The sequence below is a fragment of the Eufriesea mexicana genome, unplaced genomic scaffold (genome assembly GCF_001483705.2).
Source record: "Eufriesea mexicana isolate 0111107269 unplaced genomic scaffold, ASM148370v2 scaffold265, whole genome shotgun sequence".
Lineage (NCBI taxonomy): Eukaryota > Metazoa > Arthropoda > Insecta > Hymenoptera > Apidae > Eufriesea > Eufriesea mexicana.
Window position 1 is genome coordinate 1,596,484 of NW_016908444.1, and position 17,937 is coordinate 1,614,420.

Here is a 17,937-nt window from a genome sequence, read left to right on the forward strand (position 1 = left end):
AAAATCCAGTTGCTTGAACTCAAGTGTTCTCAAGACCACTCACATTTTGCTAAATGTCGTTCGACTCTTACGTTTCTCCGTGCATCTAATAAATGGATCACCGGTCATGGTGGCAGGACAGTTACAAATTGGATTATGATTGACCACTTGGCAAGTTGCCCTGATGCCGCAAGATCCAACACACGGATTACTACATTTCTGATTGATGCATGCTTCAGTTGGTCCGCAATCCGTGCTCACTACGCATTCTGGTCTACACGTTGGTGGTATGCCAATGAAACCAGGGATGCAAGTGCACACGGCTTGCTCGTTTATTTCTCTGCACTGACTGTTCGGTCCACAGGGAGATGGATTACAGGGATTCGTTGCAACAGGTTCTATTGAGAGAAGAATTAACTAATCCTCTTGAAGATTTTTCAATACGATCAATTAAGGTTTCTCTAATTATTATACCTCTGAATGGACTGCAAGATAGGAATGCATTCCCAGTCATACCAACGGGACAACTGCACATCGGTATATGATTGTACACGTTACAGACTGCACTTTGACCACATGTGCCAACGCAGGGATCGACACACTTATTGCGCAAACAAGCTCTGTTCAAAGGACAATCCGTGTTTAGAACACACTCTGGTCGACAGCCCACGTAAGGATCGCCCTGGTACTCTGCCAAACACGTGCAAGCACCATTGTTGCATTGCGTGTTTGGACCACATGGCGATGGATTGCATGGGTCTTCAGGGACCGTTTCTACGGCTATAAAATATCCTCCGATTAATCATCAATTTCCTAATCCAAACTAGTGAATATTCTACACTTATTGAAATAAATCTTACGTGGAGTAGGAGAACAGCTGCTGAAAGGATCGCCAGTGAATCCTTCCAGACAGGTGCAAACCGGAACATGATTGAAAACGGTACAACGTGCGGATAAGCCACAAGATCCAGGACAAGGATCAGTGCATCTCTGTCTGATGCATGCCCTGTCACTTGGACAATCCGAGTTCACTGTACATTCTGGCCTACAGTTCGGTGGGCTACCGAAATAATTAGCTAAACAGGAACAAGACGGGGTACCACCGATGTCTCGACATTCTGAATATGGGCCACAGGGAGATGGTACACAGGGGTTCTGAGGTAGATCGGGTAAAGTTGCCTGAGCTGTGGAAATAATTCATCGAATGAGTTATTAGATAGACTGTCTCGTACGGGGTACAGGATAAAAGTCTTCGGAGACTTACTTGGAAGAGGGAAACATCTGGTGAATGGATTTCCAGTATTTCCTTCTTTGCAGGTACAAATGGGACTGTGATTCACGACTAGACAATTAGTATTCTGTCCACATGGCTGTGGGCAGGGATTCACGCATTTCTGATTCACACAAGCTCGATTCGAGGGACAATCTGAGCTAACTACACACTCTGGTCGACACATAGGAGGACTACCGGAATACTCGGGTAGGCACGAGCACACTGCGTTACCGGAAACCACACGGCATTGACTGTTTGGTCCACAGGGTGATGGAACACAGGGGTCTGATTGATCTTCTACTTTGTCTGAGAAATATAAATGTTAATGAAATTCACTATAAGAATAAGGATGTACTAGGTATCCTTTTTCCGTGGAACTGTGATACAATTAAACAGACAGTGACATTTCGTGATAAAATAAAAGAACAATTCACGAAATATTACCATTAGTTTATTTGTATTACATTTCTTGTTTCGTATACTAAAATACTTTACCAGGTTCTCTCATAAGCTGGCAATATCTGAATGGATCTCCCGTGAAACCAGGAATACAGGTACACGTGGGCGAATGGTTAATCACTTGACAAATAGCATCCTGTCCGCACGTCCCAGGACAAGGATTCTGACACTTATTCCTTATACAAGCAAGATTCGAAGAACAGTCCGAACTAATAGTGCACTCTGGTCGACATCCTTCATACGGATTGCCAATGTATTCTGGCAAGCAGGCACAAGATCCAACCCCGTTCTGCTCTTTACAAATGGCGTTCGAGCCACAGGGTGATGGCGTGCAGGGAGAAGTTGGTCTCGCTAAGGGATAAAATAAAATTGACATAAGGCAAACTAGCCTGAGAGATAAAGTTGAGTCGAAGAAAGGTATATGTTCCTTACATTCTTCGAACAGAACGCATTGCGTGAACGGGTCACCTGTGAACCCAATGGAACAAACACACATGGGGGTATGGCTGACCACGCGACATTCTGCGTTCGCTCCACACGAGCCAGGACACGGATCTCTGCACTTTTGATTTATGCAAGCGTGGTGTGCTAAGCACTCGCTATTACTGACACATTCTGGGCGGCAGTTGGGTGGGGAGTTAATAAATCCTGGCATACAGGTGCACGATGGGGAGTCGTTTACCACCTGGCAGAGCGCATTAGGGCCACACGGTGATGGCTTGCACGCGTTTATAATTTCTGGTTTGGTTTCCGCTAAAAAGATTTGATAACAAGCGAATCATACAGTTTGACTAATGAAAGGAGTACGAGAAGGTTGCACAGTGTTCCTTTCTTGGAAACTAAAAGAATCCTTACGAATAGGGTCGCATCTGACGAACGGGTCCCCGGACAATGATGCAGGGCAACTGCATATGGGATTGTGATTGATGACTTGGCATTGTGCACGGATACCACAACTTCCCACACAGGGGTTCACACACTTGAGATTACTGCATGCCTCGTTCCTGCCGCAGTCCGAACTGACTACGCACTCTGGTCTACAAGATGGAGGACTTCCTTTATAGCCTGGCACGCAGCTACAGACCGCTTGACCATTAATTGGACGACATTGACTGTTCTGACCGCATGGAGATGGATTGCACGGTGTTTCCGGGGTTACTTCTAAAGGGAACACGAAGAAGTGAAGATCATCGACGCTCGGGATAATGAATAGTTAACAGAACGTCTGAGTTAAGTGACGTTAAGTACCTTGGATCGGGGAACAAAAGACGAAAGCATTGCCACTCATGCCAGAAGGGCAACTGCACATGGGAATATGATTGAAGACGTTGCAAATAGCGTTCTGTCCACAAGTACCAACGCAAGGATCGCTACACTTGTTGCGAACGCAAGCCTGATTCACGGGGCAGTCCGTATTGAGGACACACTCGGGTCTACATCCTGTGTTGGGATCTCCTCTGTACTCTGGTAAACAGGTGCAAATGCCATTGTTGCACTCTGCGTTTGGTCCACAGGGTGATGGATTGCAAGGGTCGTCGGAAACTGTTGGTTCTAAAAAATTAGGAGAATAATGTGACAACTGTAGAGCTAACTATAGATCTTTATAGAGTTTTGAATTGCAAAACTGTCTCACGTGGTGGTGGCTTAGGATAGCAGTTGCTGAACGGATCCCCAGTGTAGCCCTCGAAGCAGCTACAGATTGGTACATGATTCATCACGGAACACTGAGCAAAAGTGCCGCAGGAACCGGGACAAGGGTCTCTGCACTTTTCCCGTATGCAGGCCTGACTAGGGGAACAGTCAGAGTTCACTGTGCACTCTGGCCGACAGTTCGGAGGACTTCCTATATAGGCTTGCAAACAGGAACAGGAGGGTATGCCGTTAGCGTCGCGACACTCTGCGTTTGGACCGCAGGGTGAAGGAACACATGGGTTGTATGGTACCAGAGCTGGTGGAGATTCTAGAAATAATGGGCAAAGTGTCACAGAGGAACCGGAGTCTTAGCCACGTGAATCGATGGAGTTAATTTAAAAGAAAATATGAAGTACTGTTTAAAGAATTAAAGAAAGATATTCTCACCTGGTATAGGGAAACAACGACTGAAAGGATCACCAGTGTATCTCTGTCTACAGGCACAGATAGGACTATGATGAATTACGTTGCACTCCGAGTCGATACCACACGGTCCAGGACAAGGATTTTTGCATTTCTGATTAACACAAGCTAAATTCGGTAGACATTCTGCGCTAACCACGCACTCTGGTCGGCAACCCGGGGGTGAACCAGTAAATTCTGGCAGGCAAGAACAAACTGCCTGATCGTTAACGACTTGACATCTACTGTTCGGTCCACAGGGTGATGGGGAACATGGATCTCTCCGATCGTCGACTATCAAAGGAATAAGTTCATGAACGTTCTAATTCTCTATAAATTAAACTGAATGGAAATTAAAAATTTAGAAGTGTTTGTTTACCAAGTTGCGTTGTGATTAGTTGACAGAATTGATAAGGTTGGCCCGTGTAACCAGGGAAGCAATTACAGTTTGGCAAATGATTGACGACCTGGCATTCAGCATTCGTGCCACAAGCTCCAGGACAAGGATCTTGGCACTTGGAACGAATGCAAGCGCGAGTGGATATGCAATCAGAGTTCATGATACACTCTGGACGACAGCCTTCGTAAGGATTTCCTATATAGTCAGGCAAACAGGAGCAGGAACCGACTCCACCTTGCTCTTTGCAAACAGCGTTCGAACCACAGGGTGACGGTGTGCAGGGGGATGAGGCAACTAGTTGTATTTGGGCTAAAATACGAAAGCAAGTCTGTTTATAGAAGGAGCATTACTCTCTGTTTTGAAATATCGGCAGACTTTCTTACTCTGTTTCAAGGTACACTGGGTGAACGGGTCTCCCTCGTAACCGATCAAACACACGCACATGGCGGTGTGACTCACAACCCGACACTCGGCGTTAGAGCCACAGGATCCAGGACAGGGATCTGTGCATTTGTTTCTCATGCAGGCTAAATTGCTAGCGCATTCGCTGTTACTAATGCACTCGGGTCTACAATTCGGTGGTGCTCCGACGAACTCGGGTATGCAAGAACAAGAAGGAGAATCGTTCACCACCTGGCAAACCGCGTTCGGCCCACATGGAGATGGTTGACAGGGATTGATAGGTGTCACTGGCTCCTCCACTGAAACGAAGACGAACAGCAAGCCGTTACGAGAACCGTTCAACTGAAGTCAAGCTTTCAGAGATTAGCTATAGTATATCGCGCTCACGTTTAGGTTCGCATCTGACGAATGGATCGCCCGTGAACCCAGCTGGACAACTACAGAGCGGATTATGATTGATCACTTGACACTGAGACCTGACACCGCAGGAACCCGCGCAGGGATTTATGCACTTCTGATTGCTGCACGCCTGATTCTTCGGGCAATCTGAACTCACGGTACATTCTGGTCTGCAGGACGGAGGTGTTCCTATGAAACTGGATACGCAGGAGCATACGGCTTGCTCGTTTACTACGCGACAGACACTGCTAGGTCCGCAAGGTGACGGATTGCAGGGATCTTCGGGACCTAAAATGGGTAAAATTGAGAATAGAGGTTGTTCCGCTTGTATCTATGATCAGTTGCTCGAGTGGTTCACCTACCTCTGCTTGGACGACAAGAAAGGAAAGCGTTCCCTGTCATTCCAGGCAGACAGCTACACATGGGAACATGGTTGTACACGTTGCACTGTGCATTCTGACCACAAGTTCCAGGACAAGGATCTACGCATTTATTGCGAATGCAGGCTTGAGTCAAGGGGCAGTCGTTGTTGAGGACACACTCTGGACGGCAGCCTATGTAGGGGTCTCCTTGGTAGTCGGAAAGACAAGTGCAGCTACCTTCGGTGCACACCGCGTTTGGACCGCAGGGACTGGGGTTGCAGGGGTCAGCAGGTCTCACTGGCTCTTCCATTGCTGGATTATTAACAATTTTTCAGTACATTCAGGATTTCCGAGAAGAGAATGAATCGAGCTGTCTAAATCCGATTACAAACGCGAGGAAATTCAAAGTCCGATGAAATTTCTCAGAAAATTGCTTACGTTTGAGGTAACAGTTCGTGAAAGGATCTCCCGTGAAATCTTCTGGACACGTGCAAGATGGCGTGTGATTAATTACGTTACAGGTAGCCGATAATCCGCAAGAACCAGGGCAGGGGTCTCTACATCTCTCGTTCATGCAAGCCTGACTACTGGGGCAGTCAGAATTGATAGTGCACTCGGGTCTACAGTTTGGTGGGCTTCCGATATAGGAGCTAAGACAAGAGCAAGATGGCGCGCCACCAATATCGCGACATTCTGCATAGGGTCCGCAAGGTGAGGGTACGCAGGGGTTCTGAACAACTGGGCCAGGTGCAGGTTCTGAAAGAATGTTGTTGTAAAAATCATAATATACATGGAGAATAAAATTAGGTCGTCTGATCCGTCTTACTTGGCACAGGGAAGCATCTACTGAAGGGATCTCCAGTGAAGCCTTGTTTGCAACTGCAAATGGGGCTGTGATTTAACACCATGCAGTTGGTGCTCAAACCACAGGGCTGGGGGCAAGGATTAACACACTTGTTGTTCACGCAAGCTCTATTTGACGGACATTCCGAGCTCATTACGCACTCTGGGCGACATCCAGGGGGACTTCCTATATATTCTGGTAGGCAGGTGCAAACTGGTTGGTTGTTGACGGCCCGACATTGGCTGTTTGGTCCACAGGGGGATGGATTGCAGGGTTCTCTTGGGACTGATTCTAATTTCCAAAGAATCCAGAGTGGAGTCAACGTTTAATTCTTTCATCCCAATTTGATAGAGTATATCTGCTTTTAAGAAAGGTTTAGAGAATCTCGTGTAATTACCAGCTTGAGTAATAGGATTGCAGTATCTGAAGGGATCGCCAGTGAACCCAGGCATGCAAGTGCACGCTGGTGAGTGATTGATCACTTGGCAAATTGAGTTTTGACCACAGGTTCCTGGACAGGGATCTTGGCACTTGGAACGCACGCAAGCCATATTGGATACGCAGTCAGAGTTCACGGTGCACTCTGGGCGACATCCTTCGTAGGGATTTCCAATATAGTCTGGCAAACAGGTGCAAGAACCTGCTCCGTATTGCTCTTTGCACATTGCGTTTGCTCCGCAGGGCGATGGCGTGCAGGGTGACACGTTCTCAAGGACCGTTGCTAAGATGAGATGTTAAATGCATCGCGTGTTCGTTGACACTAATTTGATAAAAGTATAATATCATTCGATGACAATTTATGCTTACGTTGTTGGATCGTGCACTGAGTGAAGGGGTCCCCAGTGTAACCGCTCAAGCAGACACACATAGGGGTGTGACTGACAACACGGCACTCCGTGTTGGATCCACAAGCACCAGGACATGGGTCTCGACACTTCTGATTCATGCAGGCGAGATGGGAACCACACTCGCTGTTACTAACACACTCGGGTCTACAATTCGGTGGCGTTCCAATGAACTCTGACACGCAAGTGCAAGAGGGCGAGTCGTTCACGACGCGACACTGAGCGTTGGGACCACAGGGAGATGGTTGACAGGGGTTCGCGAGCTCGACGGCTGTTTCGACTATGGGATAAAATTCGTAATTGAAGAAGCTTAGCGAAATAATATTCATTGACAACGTGGACTAATTCACTGTGAATATTCCTTACTTATAGGGTCGCATCTGGTGAAGGGGTCTCCGGAAAGTCTCTGAAGACAACTACAAATAGGATTATGGTTCACCACCTGACACTGAGTTCTCAATCCACAGGTGCCCAAGCAAGGATCTACGCATTTCTGGTTGTTGCAAGCCAGATTTCGTGGACAGTCTGAACTGACCACGCATTCTGGTCTGCAAGAAGGTGGAGTTCCCAGGTAACCCTGAACGCAAGAACAAACTGCTTGCTCGTTCACCACGCGGCACTGGCTGTTGGGTCCGCAAGGAGACGGTCTGCAAGGGTCTACTGGTCCAATCGGTTCTAAGAGGAAACGTTAAATTATAGAAACCGTAAAATATGTTATTAAATCAGAATCAGCTGAGAAATATACACCTCTTGAGACGCTACAGAGCACGAATGCATTTCCAGACATTCCAGCAGGACAGCTGCACATAGGAACGTGATTGTACGCGTTACAAATTGCGTTCTGTCCGCAGGTTCCTACACAAGGGTCAACGCATTTGTTGCGAACGCAAGCTCTATTCTGGGGGCAGTCGTTGTTGAGGATGCATTCAGGTCGACAGAGTTCGTAGGGGTTTCCTCGGTACTCGGGGAGGCAAGTGCAAACGCCATTGTTGCATTCCGCGTTCGGGCCACAAGGTGTGGGGTTGCAGGGGTCTGACGGAACATCCGCGGCTGTAAAATTATTACAATAATCTATTTTGTCAGCTGGAAACTTATCGAACTCCTGCTGAGTTCATGAAGAAATTAAAAGACAAGATACTCGGATTCTGAAAGAAAAATCTTACACTGAGGTGGTAGTGGTTGACAACTATTGAAAGGATCTCCCGTGAAACCCTCGGGACAAGAACATGCAGGGGTGTGATGAATCACGTTGCAAATGGCGCCGAATCCACAGGAGCCGGGGCACGGGTCTCTGCACTTTTCGCTCATGCAAGCTCTATTGCTGGGACAGTCAGGATTTATGGTGCATTCTGGTCTACAATTCGGCGGGCTGCCCATGTAGTTCGATAAACAGGAACAGGACGGAGAACCTCCGATATCGCGGCATTCCGAATTCGGCCCACAGGGGGATGGTACACAGGGGTTTTCAATTGGGGTTGGCAATGGTTCTGAAAAGAATTTCTTTTATGCTTCTCTTCATTTAGTAGCAATATTCGTCACAATCACAACCACAATCTCTTCATCTTCTCATTTTAGACCTCTACCTCTGTGATTAATTTAGGGTAATTTTAATAGGATTATATATTCCGTTCAGGCTCCATTCAGGTTAAGAGAGAAGTTAATCGGTCAGGCAAAAATAATACATAGCGATTCTAAGATCTCAAACTACCTCTCCTCTCAGTGAAAACAAAAATGATCGTTTTTATCTTCACCTAAACGAGGATAGCGCAGTTAAAGTTATCCGAATCGCTTCAACCATCGATTCATTCGTTAGCACAAGGACCAATCTTTCCAACAATTTCTCTGTCACGGGATCACTCGAATCCTTCTTACTTGGTGCTGGGAAACATCTGGTGAAGGGGTCCCCGGTGAAGTCCAACTTGCAGGAGCAGATAGGACTATGGTTCACGACTCTGCAGTCTGCGTTAGTGCCGCAGCGATCGGCACAGGGCTCGGTGCATTTCTGATTAACGCAAGCTCTGTTCAGAGGACATTCTGAGCTGACTACGCACTCTGGTCGACAGCCAGGAGGACTGCCAACGTAATCAGGTAGGCAAGAACAGACAGCCTGGCCATTGTTCACACGGCACAAGCTATTGGGTCCGCAAGGCGAGGGGCTACAGGGATTTCCCTGTGCAATGGCTGCAAGTGATGAATAATCGTATCAAGATCCGCCATCTTAGTTCCACATTAGGTGCACGCGAGTTTCATTCCATTCTAAATGCGTTATTCCCTGGGATTAGTGGATTAATGGCGGTTTATGCTCGCCAACTGGCGTATTACGATGGATATGATGAAGAAGCATTTCTAACGTTAGCTCGTCTGCTCTATCGCATTCGTGATGTTGACGATGATGAGTGACCATATTGACGTTCAGACTTACGGCTAATTATCGGCTGGACGTAACAGTTCACGAAGGGATCCCCGGTGAAGCCGGTCAGACAAGTGCAACTGGGCAGGTGATTGATCACCGCGCAATCAGCGTTCTGACCGCATGTACCAGGACACGGGTTCTGACACTTGGACCTGATACAGGCCAGGTTCGAGGGGCAATCAGAGTTCACGGTGCACTCGGGTCGACATCCTTCGTACGGGTTGCCTATGTAATCCGGAGCACAGGTGCAGGAACCTGCCCCGTTTTGCTCTTTGCAAACTGCGTTTGGACCGCAAGGTGATGGGACGCATGGGGACTGCGTCGTGGGTTCGATCTCGGCTATAAAATCAGCCATATAGCAAGTTAACGTTTGTTATCTTTAGTAAAATGTTAAATCCTCGAGGTATTAATGTGGTAACTGCCACCTGTATTGAATCCGAGTGAGAGTTAAAAATTAAAGGATTTAATCATCAAGGGTGATACTGTAAAATTCTATGTTTTGAGTATTGTATCGTTTTCGTGTTTGTGTTGCTTTGACGTTATTCTCAGGGAAGAAAATTCACGCAATAATTTAACAAATGGTCTTTCACTGTGCTTTGATCACGGTAAGCCTAAAGTCTTGGCAGCTACATGTTCCCACGTACAATTTTTGTGTTTCTTGTAAAAGGATGTAAATCTTACGTAGTTTCAGAGTGCACTGAGTGAAGGGATCGCCCGTGAAACTACTCAGGCAGGCGCACATCGGCGTATGACTGACCACTCGGCACTCAGCATTGGAACCACACGAGCCTGGACAGGGATCTCTACACTTTCGATTGATACAAGCCATGTTGCTGGAGCACTCGCTATTGCTCACGCACTCTGGTCTACAATTTGGTGGAGAACCGATAAAATCGGGCAAACAGGCACAGGACGGTTTGTCGTTGATCGTTTGAAACACGGAATTGGGACCGCACTGGCAAGACGCACAGGTGTCTTCTTGTGGTGGGCTCATTGCTATCGAAATAAATAAATGTCGACGTGCATTAACGATTTGCGATTCATTGTTTTCAGGAACGAGATGATCGGAAAGAAAGGAAGGGGTTCTTACTGATAAATTCACATCTAGTGAAAGGATCCCCCGTGAAATCGGAAGGACAACTGCACACAGGGTTGTGATTAACAACCTGGCACAGTGCCTTCAAGCCACAGGTGCCAGAGCAAGGATCAATGCACTTTTGGTTGTTGCAAGCTCGATTCCTGGGACAGTCAGAGCTAACCACGCATTCTGGTCTACAACTAGGTGGACTGCCAAGGTATCCTGGCACGCAGGAACACACAGCCTGACCATTTATGCCTCTGCACTGGCTGTTAGGTCCACAAGGAGATGGATTACAGGGATTCACCTGTACTGGTTCTAAATCAGGAACAAAATAATCTTTTCTTCAAAATTATTCTTCAGAGAGGAAAATTATTCTTCGTTAAGGATCTTTCCTTGATCTTCGTACCTTCGACTCTGTCACAGGATATGAAAGCATTGCCAGCCATTCCCGGTAGGCAACTGCACATGGGTACGTGATTTAAGACATTGCAAACAGCGTTTCTACCACAAGTGCCTGGACAAGGATCCACGCATTTGTTGCGAACGCATGCTCTGTTCAGAGGGCAGTCATTGTTGAGGACGCATTCTGGACGACAGCTAGTATAAGGATCGCCTTGATACTCCGGCAAACAAGTGCATATTCCTGCGTTACACTGAGCGTTAGGTCCACAGGGTGACGGGTTGCAGGGGTCTGATTCGGGGGGTGCCACTGTAAGAATTCGTTAAAGCTAATCGATTATCCGATAGATCACTGAGGAGAAGAAGGAAAACGAAGGCTTACATTGCGGTGGTGTTGGATAACAATTGCTGAAGGGATCTCCAGTGTATCCTTGGACACATGTGCACATAGGTATATGATTAGTTATGCTACACTGAGTCCCTACTCCGCATGACCCTGGACAGGGGTCCACGCACTTCTGCCTGATGCAAGCTCTGTTACTGGGACAGTCAGAGTTGATGGTACACTCTGGTTTGCAGTTTGGAGGACTGCCGATGTACGTGGATAGACATTGGCAAGATGGGCCGCCGTTAACCACGCGACATTCGGAGTTTGGACCACAGGGAGATGGCAAACAAGGTTGCGAAGCTTCGAACGTTGCGGGTGGTAAGGCTTCTGAAAGGCCAAGTGACAAAATGTAGGATCTGTTTGACTTCGAGAGATCTCGAGTCAGTTCAAGGTGTTTAGAAATGTCTTACGAGGTATGGGGAAGCATCTGGTGAAAGGATCTCCTGTGTATGATTCCCTGCAGGCGCAGATGGGACTGTGGTTTCTGACCACACAGGTGGCGAACGTGCCACAAGATGCGGGACACGGATTCACGCACTTCTGGTTAACACACGCCCGATCTTGTGGACATTCTGAGTTTAGAACACACTCTGGTCGACACATGGGAGGTGTGCCTGTGTATTCAGGAAGACAAGAGCAGACTCCTTGCCCGTTTACTACGCGACATTGGCTATTTGGTCCACAGGGTGAAGGACTGCACGGATCCTTATACTTCGTCTCGTCTTCTACAAGGTTTTGATTGTGTTAGCAACCTATCGCCTTCGAAATTTGAGTACTGATGCAATGGAATTTGAATATTTGAATACTTGAATATAGATTTGTTAAACTACACATCACGAAGAATAACTAATTTTCGGGAATAAATGAAGCTTGATTTTTTAAATTATTAAATTCAACTTCGACTGTAAAACATGTTCTTTAAAGTATATTTGTAAAACGGAGGTGTTCGTTTATACCTATTTCACGAATCAAGGTACAGTATTGGAAGGGATTTCCACTGTATCCTTGAAGGCACGTGCACGCGGGACGATGATTGATGACCTTACACTCGGAGTTGGTACCACAAGTGCCTGGACAAGGATCTTGGCACTTAGAACGTATGCAGCTGAACGTGGATGGGCAATCCGTGTCAATGACACATTCTGGCCGACACCCTTCATAGGGATTGCCAATGTAATCGGGTAAACAGGAGCATGAACCGACACCGTTTTGTTCTTTGCATATAGCATTGAAACCGCACGGTGATGGGGAGCATGGGGAAAGATTGACAGGTACAGCTAAAAAATTTAAAAATGATTATCAAAATTAGGAAACTGAAGAAAAAAGGTTACAATTCTCCTTGTAACTACAAGGTTAACTAGGTTAAAGGTTTCGATTGCTCAAGGTCACTTCTTTGACGGTGAATAATTGATACAATACTAATGAAATAAATAACATAATTAACACTAGATTTACGGAACCCGTCAATTTTACGGAAGGGTTGCTTCAATTATACGATGGTAACAGATTTAGTTAACTTATATTAAGACTGTTAATAATATATGTAATTGTATTTAAATTAAACTAATCGTTACAAAAAAAAGGCACGTGTTTTCCTTTACCTGTCAATTTGACAGGTGTCCTTAGAAATAGGTATACAGAGAGCGTCCGTAAACCTAGTAATTTTAAATTAAACTAATCGTTACAAAAAAAAGGCACGTGATTTCCTTTACCTGTCAATTTGACAGGTGTCCTTAGAAATAGCTATACAGAGAGCGTCCGTAAACCTAGTATTAAAGTACATATAACATTATAATACACACAAAATATGTAGAAGAATACGTAATATAAGTGTCATTGCTGTCCTAGAGGAATCAAAATCTTTGATATCTATAAATAAAAAACTAAGAAATAAAGGTATTTTTTGATTCTTACGTGGCCTAGGTGTGCACTGTGTGAAAGGATCACCGACATAGTCACTAGGACAGACACACATGGGTGTATGACTGACAACGCGACAATCCGCGTTGGCTCCGCAGGATCCAGGACAAGGATCTCTACATTTCTGATTTACACAGGCCATCTGACTAGAACATTCGCTGTTGCTGACACACTCTGGTCTGCAGTTAGGCGGAGTGCCTATGAATTCCGGTGAACAGGAACAGGAGGGTGCATCGTTCACGACTCTGCACTGAGCATTGGGCCCGCACGGAGAAGGTTCGCACGGGTTCTGTGGGACTACAGGCTCGGGTGCTAAAAATACACCGCGAATTACCTTCGAGTTACCACGAAAATTGTTTCAAGAAATGAGATCTCGATGGAACGGGTCTTACGTCGTGGGACACACTGGACAAATGGATCTCCAGTATGCTCGGGTAAACAGCTACAGATAGGATTATGGTTGACAACGTTGCAGACAGCTCTGAATCCACAAGTACCAGGGCAAGGATTTACACATTTCTGATTACTACAAGCTTCTGTCAGAGGACAGTCGGAGCTAACTGTGCACTCTGGCCTACAAGCAGGTGGAGCACCCAGGAATCCTGCCACGCAGGAGCAGACTGGTTGTTCATTAATTTCCCGACAAACACTGTTTGGTCCACAAGGTGACGGTGAACAAGGATTCCTCTGTACGGTATCTGAGATTGTCAGGACAAGACTCTTGTGAAAAATAATTCTACAATGTGAATAATCTAATTGAATGTTCCTCGAGTTGTACCTTGGAGAACAGTGCATTGAACGAACGCATTTCCAACCATTCCACTCGGACAGCTACACATAGGCACGTGATTGTATACCATGCACTGAGCATTTCGGCCACAGGTGCCAGGACAAGGATCGACACACTTATTTCTGATGCAAGCCAGATTCTGAGGGCAATCCGTGTTCAGCACACACTCTGGTCTACAACCCACATAGGGATCACCCTGATATTCGGGTAAGCACGAGCAAATTCCATTATCGCAACGTGTATTCGAGCCACAGGGTGATGATGCACAGGGGTCAATAACAGTTGCTTCAGCTGTGAAACGAGTAAATATGATTGTCTTTCGCTATTCTTCCACGTAATCCAGGTTTCCAATTTCTAATTCGTCCAATTGTCTTACTTGGTCTAACGGGAGTAGGGTAGCAGTTGCTGAAAGGATCTCCAGTGTACCCTTCAGGACAGGTGCACACGGGCACATGGTTGTAAACTGTGCACAGAGAGGTTACTCCGCAGGATCCTTGACAAGGATCTCTGCATTTCTCATTGCTACAGGCGAGATTCATGGGACAGTCAGAATTCACGCGACATTCTGGTCGACAAGTCGGTGGGGCCCCGATGTATCTTGCCAGACAGGAACAGGAAGCTGTGCCACCGATGTTCCTGCATTCCGCGTACATGCCACAGGGCGATGGTATGCACGGGTCTTTGGGAACGAGGTCAAAGTCGTTCTGGGGAGCTTCTAGAATTTATTATTACCATTACCCGATGATCCGCGATGAACCGAGGACTATAAAATGATCTTAGGTCGACAAGATATGGCAAAATCGAGTATGCGATACACGAAATTAAAGCTCGGAGGACATTTCACGATGAAACTATCTTAAATTCACGAATAACGAAGTTCTTCTGTGGTTAGAAACTTCAGCGAAAGAAGCATGGCCGGTACGTATAATTGAAGCTGTGAGTGATTGAAAAATTTGAAGCGACCGAAATGATCTCATCGGAGGCAGATAAGATGGAACTTGGTTAATCCTGACACTTAACCATAGACGATAAGGTGTTAGAACATTCGATGATGGAGCAAATATCAAAAGAAACATTCTTACGTGGAGCAGGGAAGCATTTGGTAAACGGGTCACCGGTGTATCCAATATTGCAGATGCATATGGGGCTGTGGTTGATCACCTTGCACTGCGTGTTGATGCCGCACGAGTTCACGCACGGAGACGCGCATTTCTGATTAATGCACGCGAGTTCTCTCGTGCACTCGCTGTTCACCACACATTCGGGTCGACAACTCGGCGGGGTTCCAATGAAATTCGCCAGGCAGGTACACACGGCGTGGTCGTTCACGTTTCGACATTGGCTATTCGGCCCGCACGGGGTGGGGCTACAGGGGTCTGACTCTACGGGGGTAGCTGTGTGAGGGAAAATAGGATTAACAGACTAGATATGCAACATTTGCGTCTACGTGAAGCTTGGTGCTCGGTAAACTACTCGTGCCAAGAGTCTAATGAAATATAACAGCGTTCAAACGATCTAAAATGATCTGAAGCCTGTTCGGATGCAAAACGTGATACGAAATGGAGGCTTACGAGTGACAGAGGCCGGGGAACAATACGTGAACGGGTTGCCAGTGTAACCAGGGTTACAAGAACACACTGGAACGTGATTGATCGTTTCGCAACGGGCTTGTAATCCGCAAGTTCCTGGACAGGGGTCTCTGCACTTGAGGCCCACGCAGGCCATCGTCTTGGAGCAATCGGAATTTTGGGTACATTCGGGTCTGCATCCTTCGTAGGGGTCACCAATGTAGTCTGGCAGACAGGAACAGGAACCGACGCCATTGCTCTCGCGACAGATCGCATTGGTACCGCAGGGAGAAGGCTCGCATGGTTTCCTAATGTCTAGGGGTGTATCTGGTCGGGAAGAGAAATACTTTCACTTATATTTAATCGATCATGCAACGGTGGTCCGTCAAAGCTGGTGCAGTGGCATGAATATTCGTTGAATATGTATGTCGAATTCTGACGAATTTGCGAGATAAGCGGAAGCTTCGTTTGATAGCAAGCACTCGAACGCTTCCGTATGAATGATCCTTCAGCAGCAGGATTCAAACGCCTATTGGTGTTTTCGATATAGCATCGGGTGTTAGGGTGTTTTTGGGTCGTAAAATGCGTGTTTCTGTGGACTATCGTCTAAACATTCATTAGCATTCGGGTTTTATTAAGGGCTTTGATCTTCGCTAGGGAATTAATTTTCGTTATGGGTACTTTTTAATAAGCATATCGTCAGGAGCAGTTTCTATCTTTAGTCGGGAACACAAGGTCATGACACTTTTTAGGGGTTAATCTTCGTGCCTAGGGAAACGGGGTGGTTCGTACAAGGGACACAAGGGTTCAAGTCTTCCAAAACTTTGCATAATCTTCATAAAAAAATTCGGGAGACACAGGACGTTCTAACTTCTAGCTCTTCTAGGTATCAGCTTTAAAGCAATATATTCGGGAATGGGGAACGGTCAGTGCGTGCAGTATTCTTCCTATTCGGGTGGGTGAATTGGTTATCGGTTATCGTTTAGGGTGAGTGCAATTAGAGCCTATACTCCATAGGCCCCGCCACCATTCAGTCTCTTAACACAGTTACTTCATTCCTGGTTATTTTCTCAATCGTACGTGTATAGGGTTTTCGAAGGCGTGCTCTTCGCATTCGAAGAATTAATCGCAGGGATGATTATGCAATTATCGATTATCATTCTGACGCAAGTGCATGTTGATAATGATTCGCAAGGCCCCGCCACCATCGTGACGTTTCGTCACCGAATTTGTTAGGGCCTCTCGTCGTTTCGTCCTCGATTAGCGACGAAGACACGAACATTTGTTAGAGTACGCCATGATCGCAAAATGAAAGACGCGAACAAGCACTTACCTGCGGTTCGCCCGCATGCAAACGGCGAAAATTTGCCATGAGGAAAGAGGAAAGAAAATGAACAAAAATATTCGTTTTTGACCACTCACCCTTGGTGACCGGCTCGCAAACGCTGAACGGATTTCCGGTGTAACTTTCAACACAAGCACACACTGCGTGATGATTCACCACCGAACACTGAGCATTCAGACCGCACAGACCGACACACGGATCGCGACACTTCTGTTGCATACACGCTAAATGCGGCGGACACTCCGGATTGATCGTGCACTCGGGCCTGCAATTAGGCGGCACACCGATGTAATTCTCGATACACGAACACGCTGGACTGTCACCTCTCACTTGACACTCTGCGTTAGGTCCACAGGGGGATGGTTGACAGGGATTCGTTGTTATCGGTGGTTGCTCTGCGAGAAGATAATTCACAAATGAAGGATAAAAGATGTCAAATAGTAGCAACATGGATTACATGTACAATCTGAGGAAACCTACTGGGCATCAGATAGCATCTAGTGAAGGGATCGCCAGTGTGACCCTCGTAACAGCTGCAAATCGGATTGTGATTCACTACTTGGCACTTGGAGTTCTGACCGCAAGTACCAGGGCAAGGATCTTGACACTTGTTAGCGAGACAGGCTTGAGTCAAAGGACACTCGGCACTGACTACGCACTCTGGTCTGCAGGCAGGAGGACTGCCGATAAAACCGGTCTGACAGGAGCAGACTGCATGATCGTTCACCACTTTGCAGACAGCGTTTGGACCGCAGGGAGACGGTGTGCATGGTTGTTTCCTTGGTTCTGGAAGATTGACAGACAGTCGATGTATGTTAATATCGTTACATTCAATGTGGTGATATAAAAGAACGGGGTAAAATCTACCTTCGATGGCATATGGTCGACACAGCGTGAAAGGATCTCCGGTGGTACCAGGAAGGCAACTACACATGGGTATGTGGTTGACCACGTCGCACTTCGCACTGGTTCCACA

The 17,937-nt window shown here is 46.6% G+C and overlaps 2 protein-coding genes across 2 annotated transcripts in view; both read right to left on the bottom strand.

Moving 5' to 3' along the window:
- The window catches only part of dpy (fibrillin-like protein dumpy), a 46,498-nt gene extending 40,654 nt beyond the window's left edge, over positions 1 to 5,844 (bottom strand). The window contains exons 1-15 of the mRNA XM_017911565.1: positions 5,807 to 5,844; positions 5,369 to 5,680; positions 4,995 to 5,285; positions 4,577 to 4,906; positions 4,205 to 4,499; positions 3,791 to 4,113; positions 3,345 to 3,671; positions 2,960 to 3,262; positions 2,567 to 2,869; positions 2,144 to 2,464; positions 1,748 to 2,062; positions 1,244 to 1,546; positions 840 to 1,163; positions 466 to 759; positions 72 to 377 (exon numbers count right to left, since the gene is read on the bottom strand). Of these exons, the coding sequence (XP_017767054.1) occupies positions 72 to 377; positions 466 to 759; positions 840 to 1,163; positions 1,244 to 1,546; positions 1,748 to 2,062; positions 2,144 to 2,464; positions 2,567 to 2,869; positions 2,960 to 3,262; positions 3,345 to 3,671; positions 3,791 to 4,113; positions 4,205 to 4,499; positions 4,577 to 4,906; positions 4,995 to 5,285; positions 5,369 to 5,678 (4,345 nt within the window). The 5' untranslated portion in view covers positions 5,679 to 5,680; positions 5,807 to 5,844. The remainder of the gene's footprint in view (positions 1 to 71; positions 378 to 465; positions 760 to 839; positions 1,164 to 1,243; positions 1,547 to 1,747; positions 2,063 to 2,143; positions 2,465 to 2,566; positions 2,870 to 2,959; positions 3,263 to 3,344; positions 3,672 to 3,790; positions 4,114 to 4,204; positions 4,500 to 4,576; positions 4,907 to 4,994; positions 5,286 to 5,368; positions 5,681 to 5,806) is intronic.
- On the bottom strand, positions 5,709 to 17,895 carry LOC108555730 (fibrillin-1-like). Its single transcript, XM_017911513.1, has 24 exons — positions 17,829 to 17,895; positions 17,442 to 17,747; positions 17,039 to 17,356; positions 15,620 to 15,943; positions 15,131 to 15,442; positions 14,425 to 14,763; positions 14,037 to 14,339; positions 13,651 to 13,956; positions 13,253 to 13,570; positions 12,295 to 12,615; positions 11,749 to 12,063; positions 11,333 to 11,665; positions 10,958 to 11,260; positions 10,561 to 10,866; positions 10,152 to 10,466; positions 9,480 to 9,809; positions 8,930 to 9,238; positions 8,221 to 8,544; positions 7,805 to 8,107; positions 7,424 to 7,732; positions 7,020 to 7,337; positions 6,610 to 6,933; positions 6,195 to 6,503; positions 5,709 to 6,124 (listed from the first exon to the last, which is right to left on the bottom strand). Exons 1-24 carry the CDS (start codon positions 17,893 to 17,895, stop codon positions 5,709 to 5,711), a joined length of 7,428 nt encoding a protein of 2,475 aa, XP_017767002.1.
- Between the last annotated feature and the right edge of the window lie 42 nt (positions 17,896 to 17,937).

Coding starts and splice junctions, on each gene's coding strand:
- LOC108555730 (XM_017911513.1), bottom strand. CDS start 17,895: ATGTGTAGTTGCCTTCCTGGTACCACCGGAGATCCTTTCACGCTGTGT. Junction 15,443..15,619: donor TTCCCCGGCCTCTGTCACTC/GTAAGCCTCCAT, acceptor TCCCTCACACAG/CTACCCCCGTAGAGTCAGAC. Junction 12,616..13,252: donor ACAGTGCACACCTAGGCCAC/GTAAGAATCAAA, acceptor TAAATTTTTTAG/CTGTACCTGTCAATCTTTCC.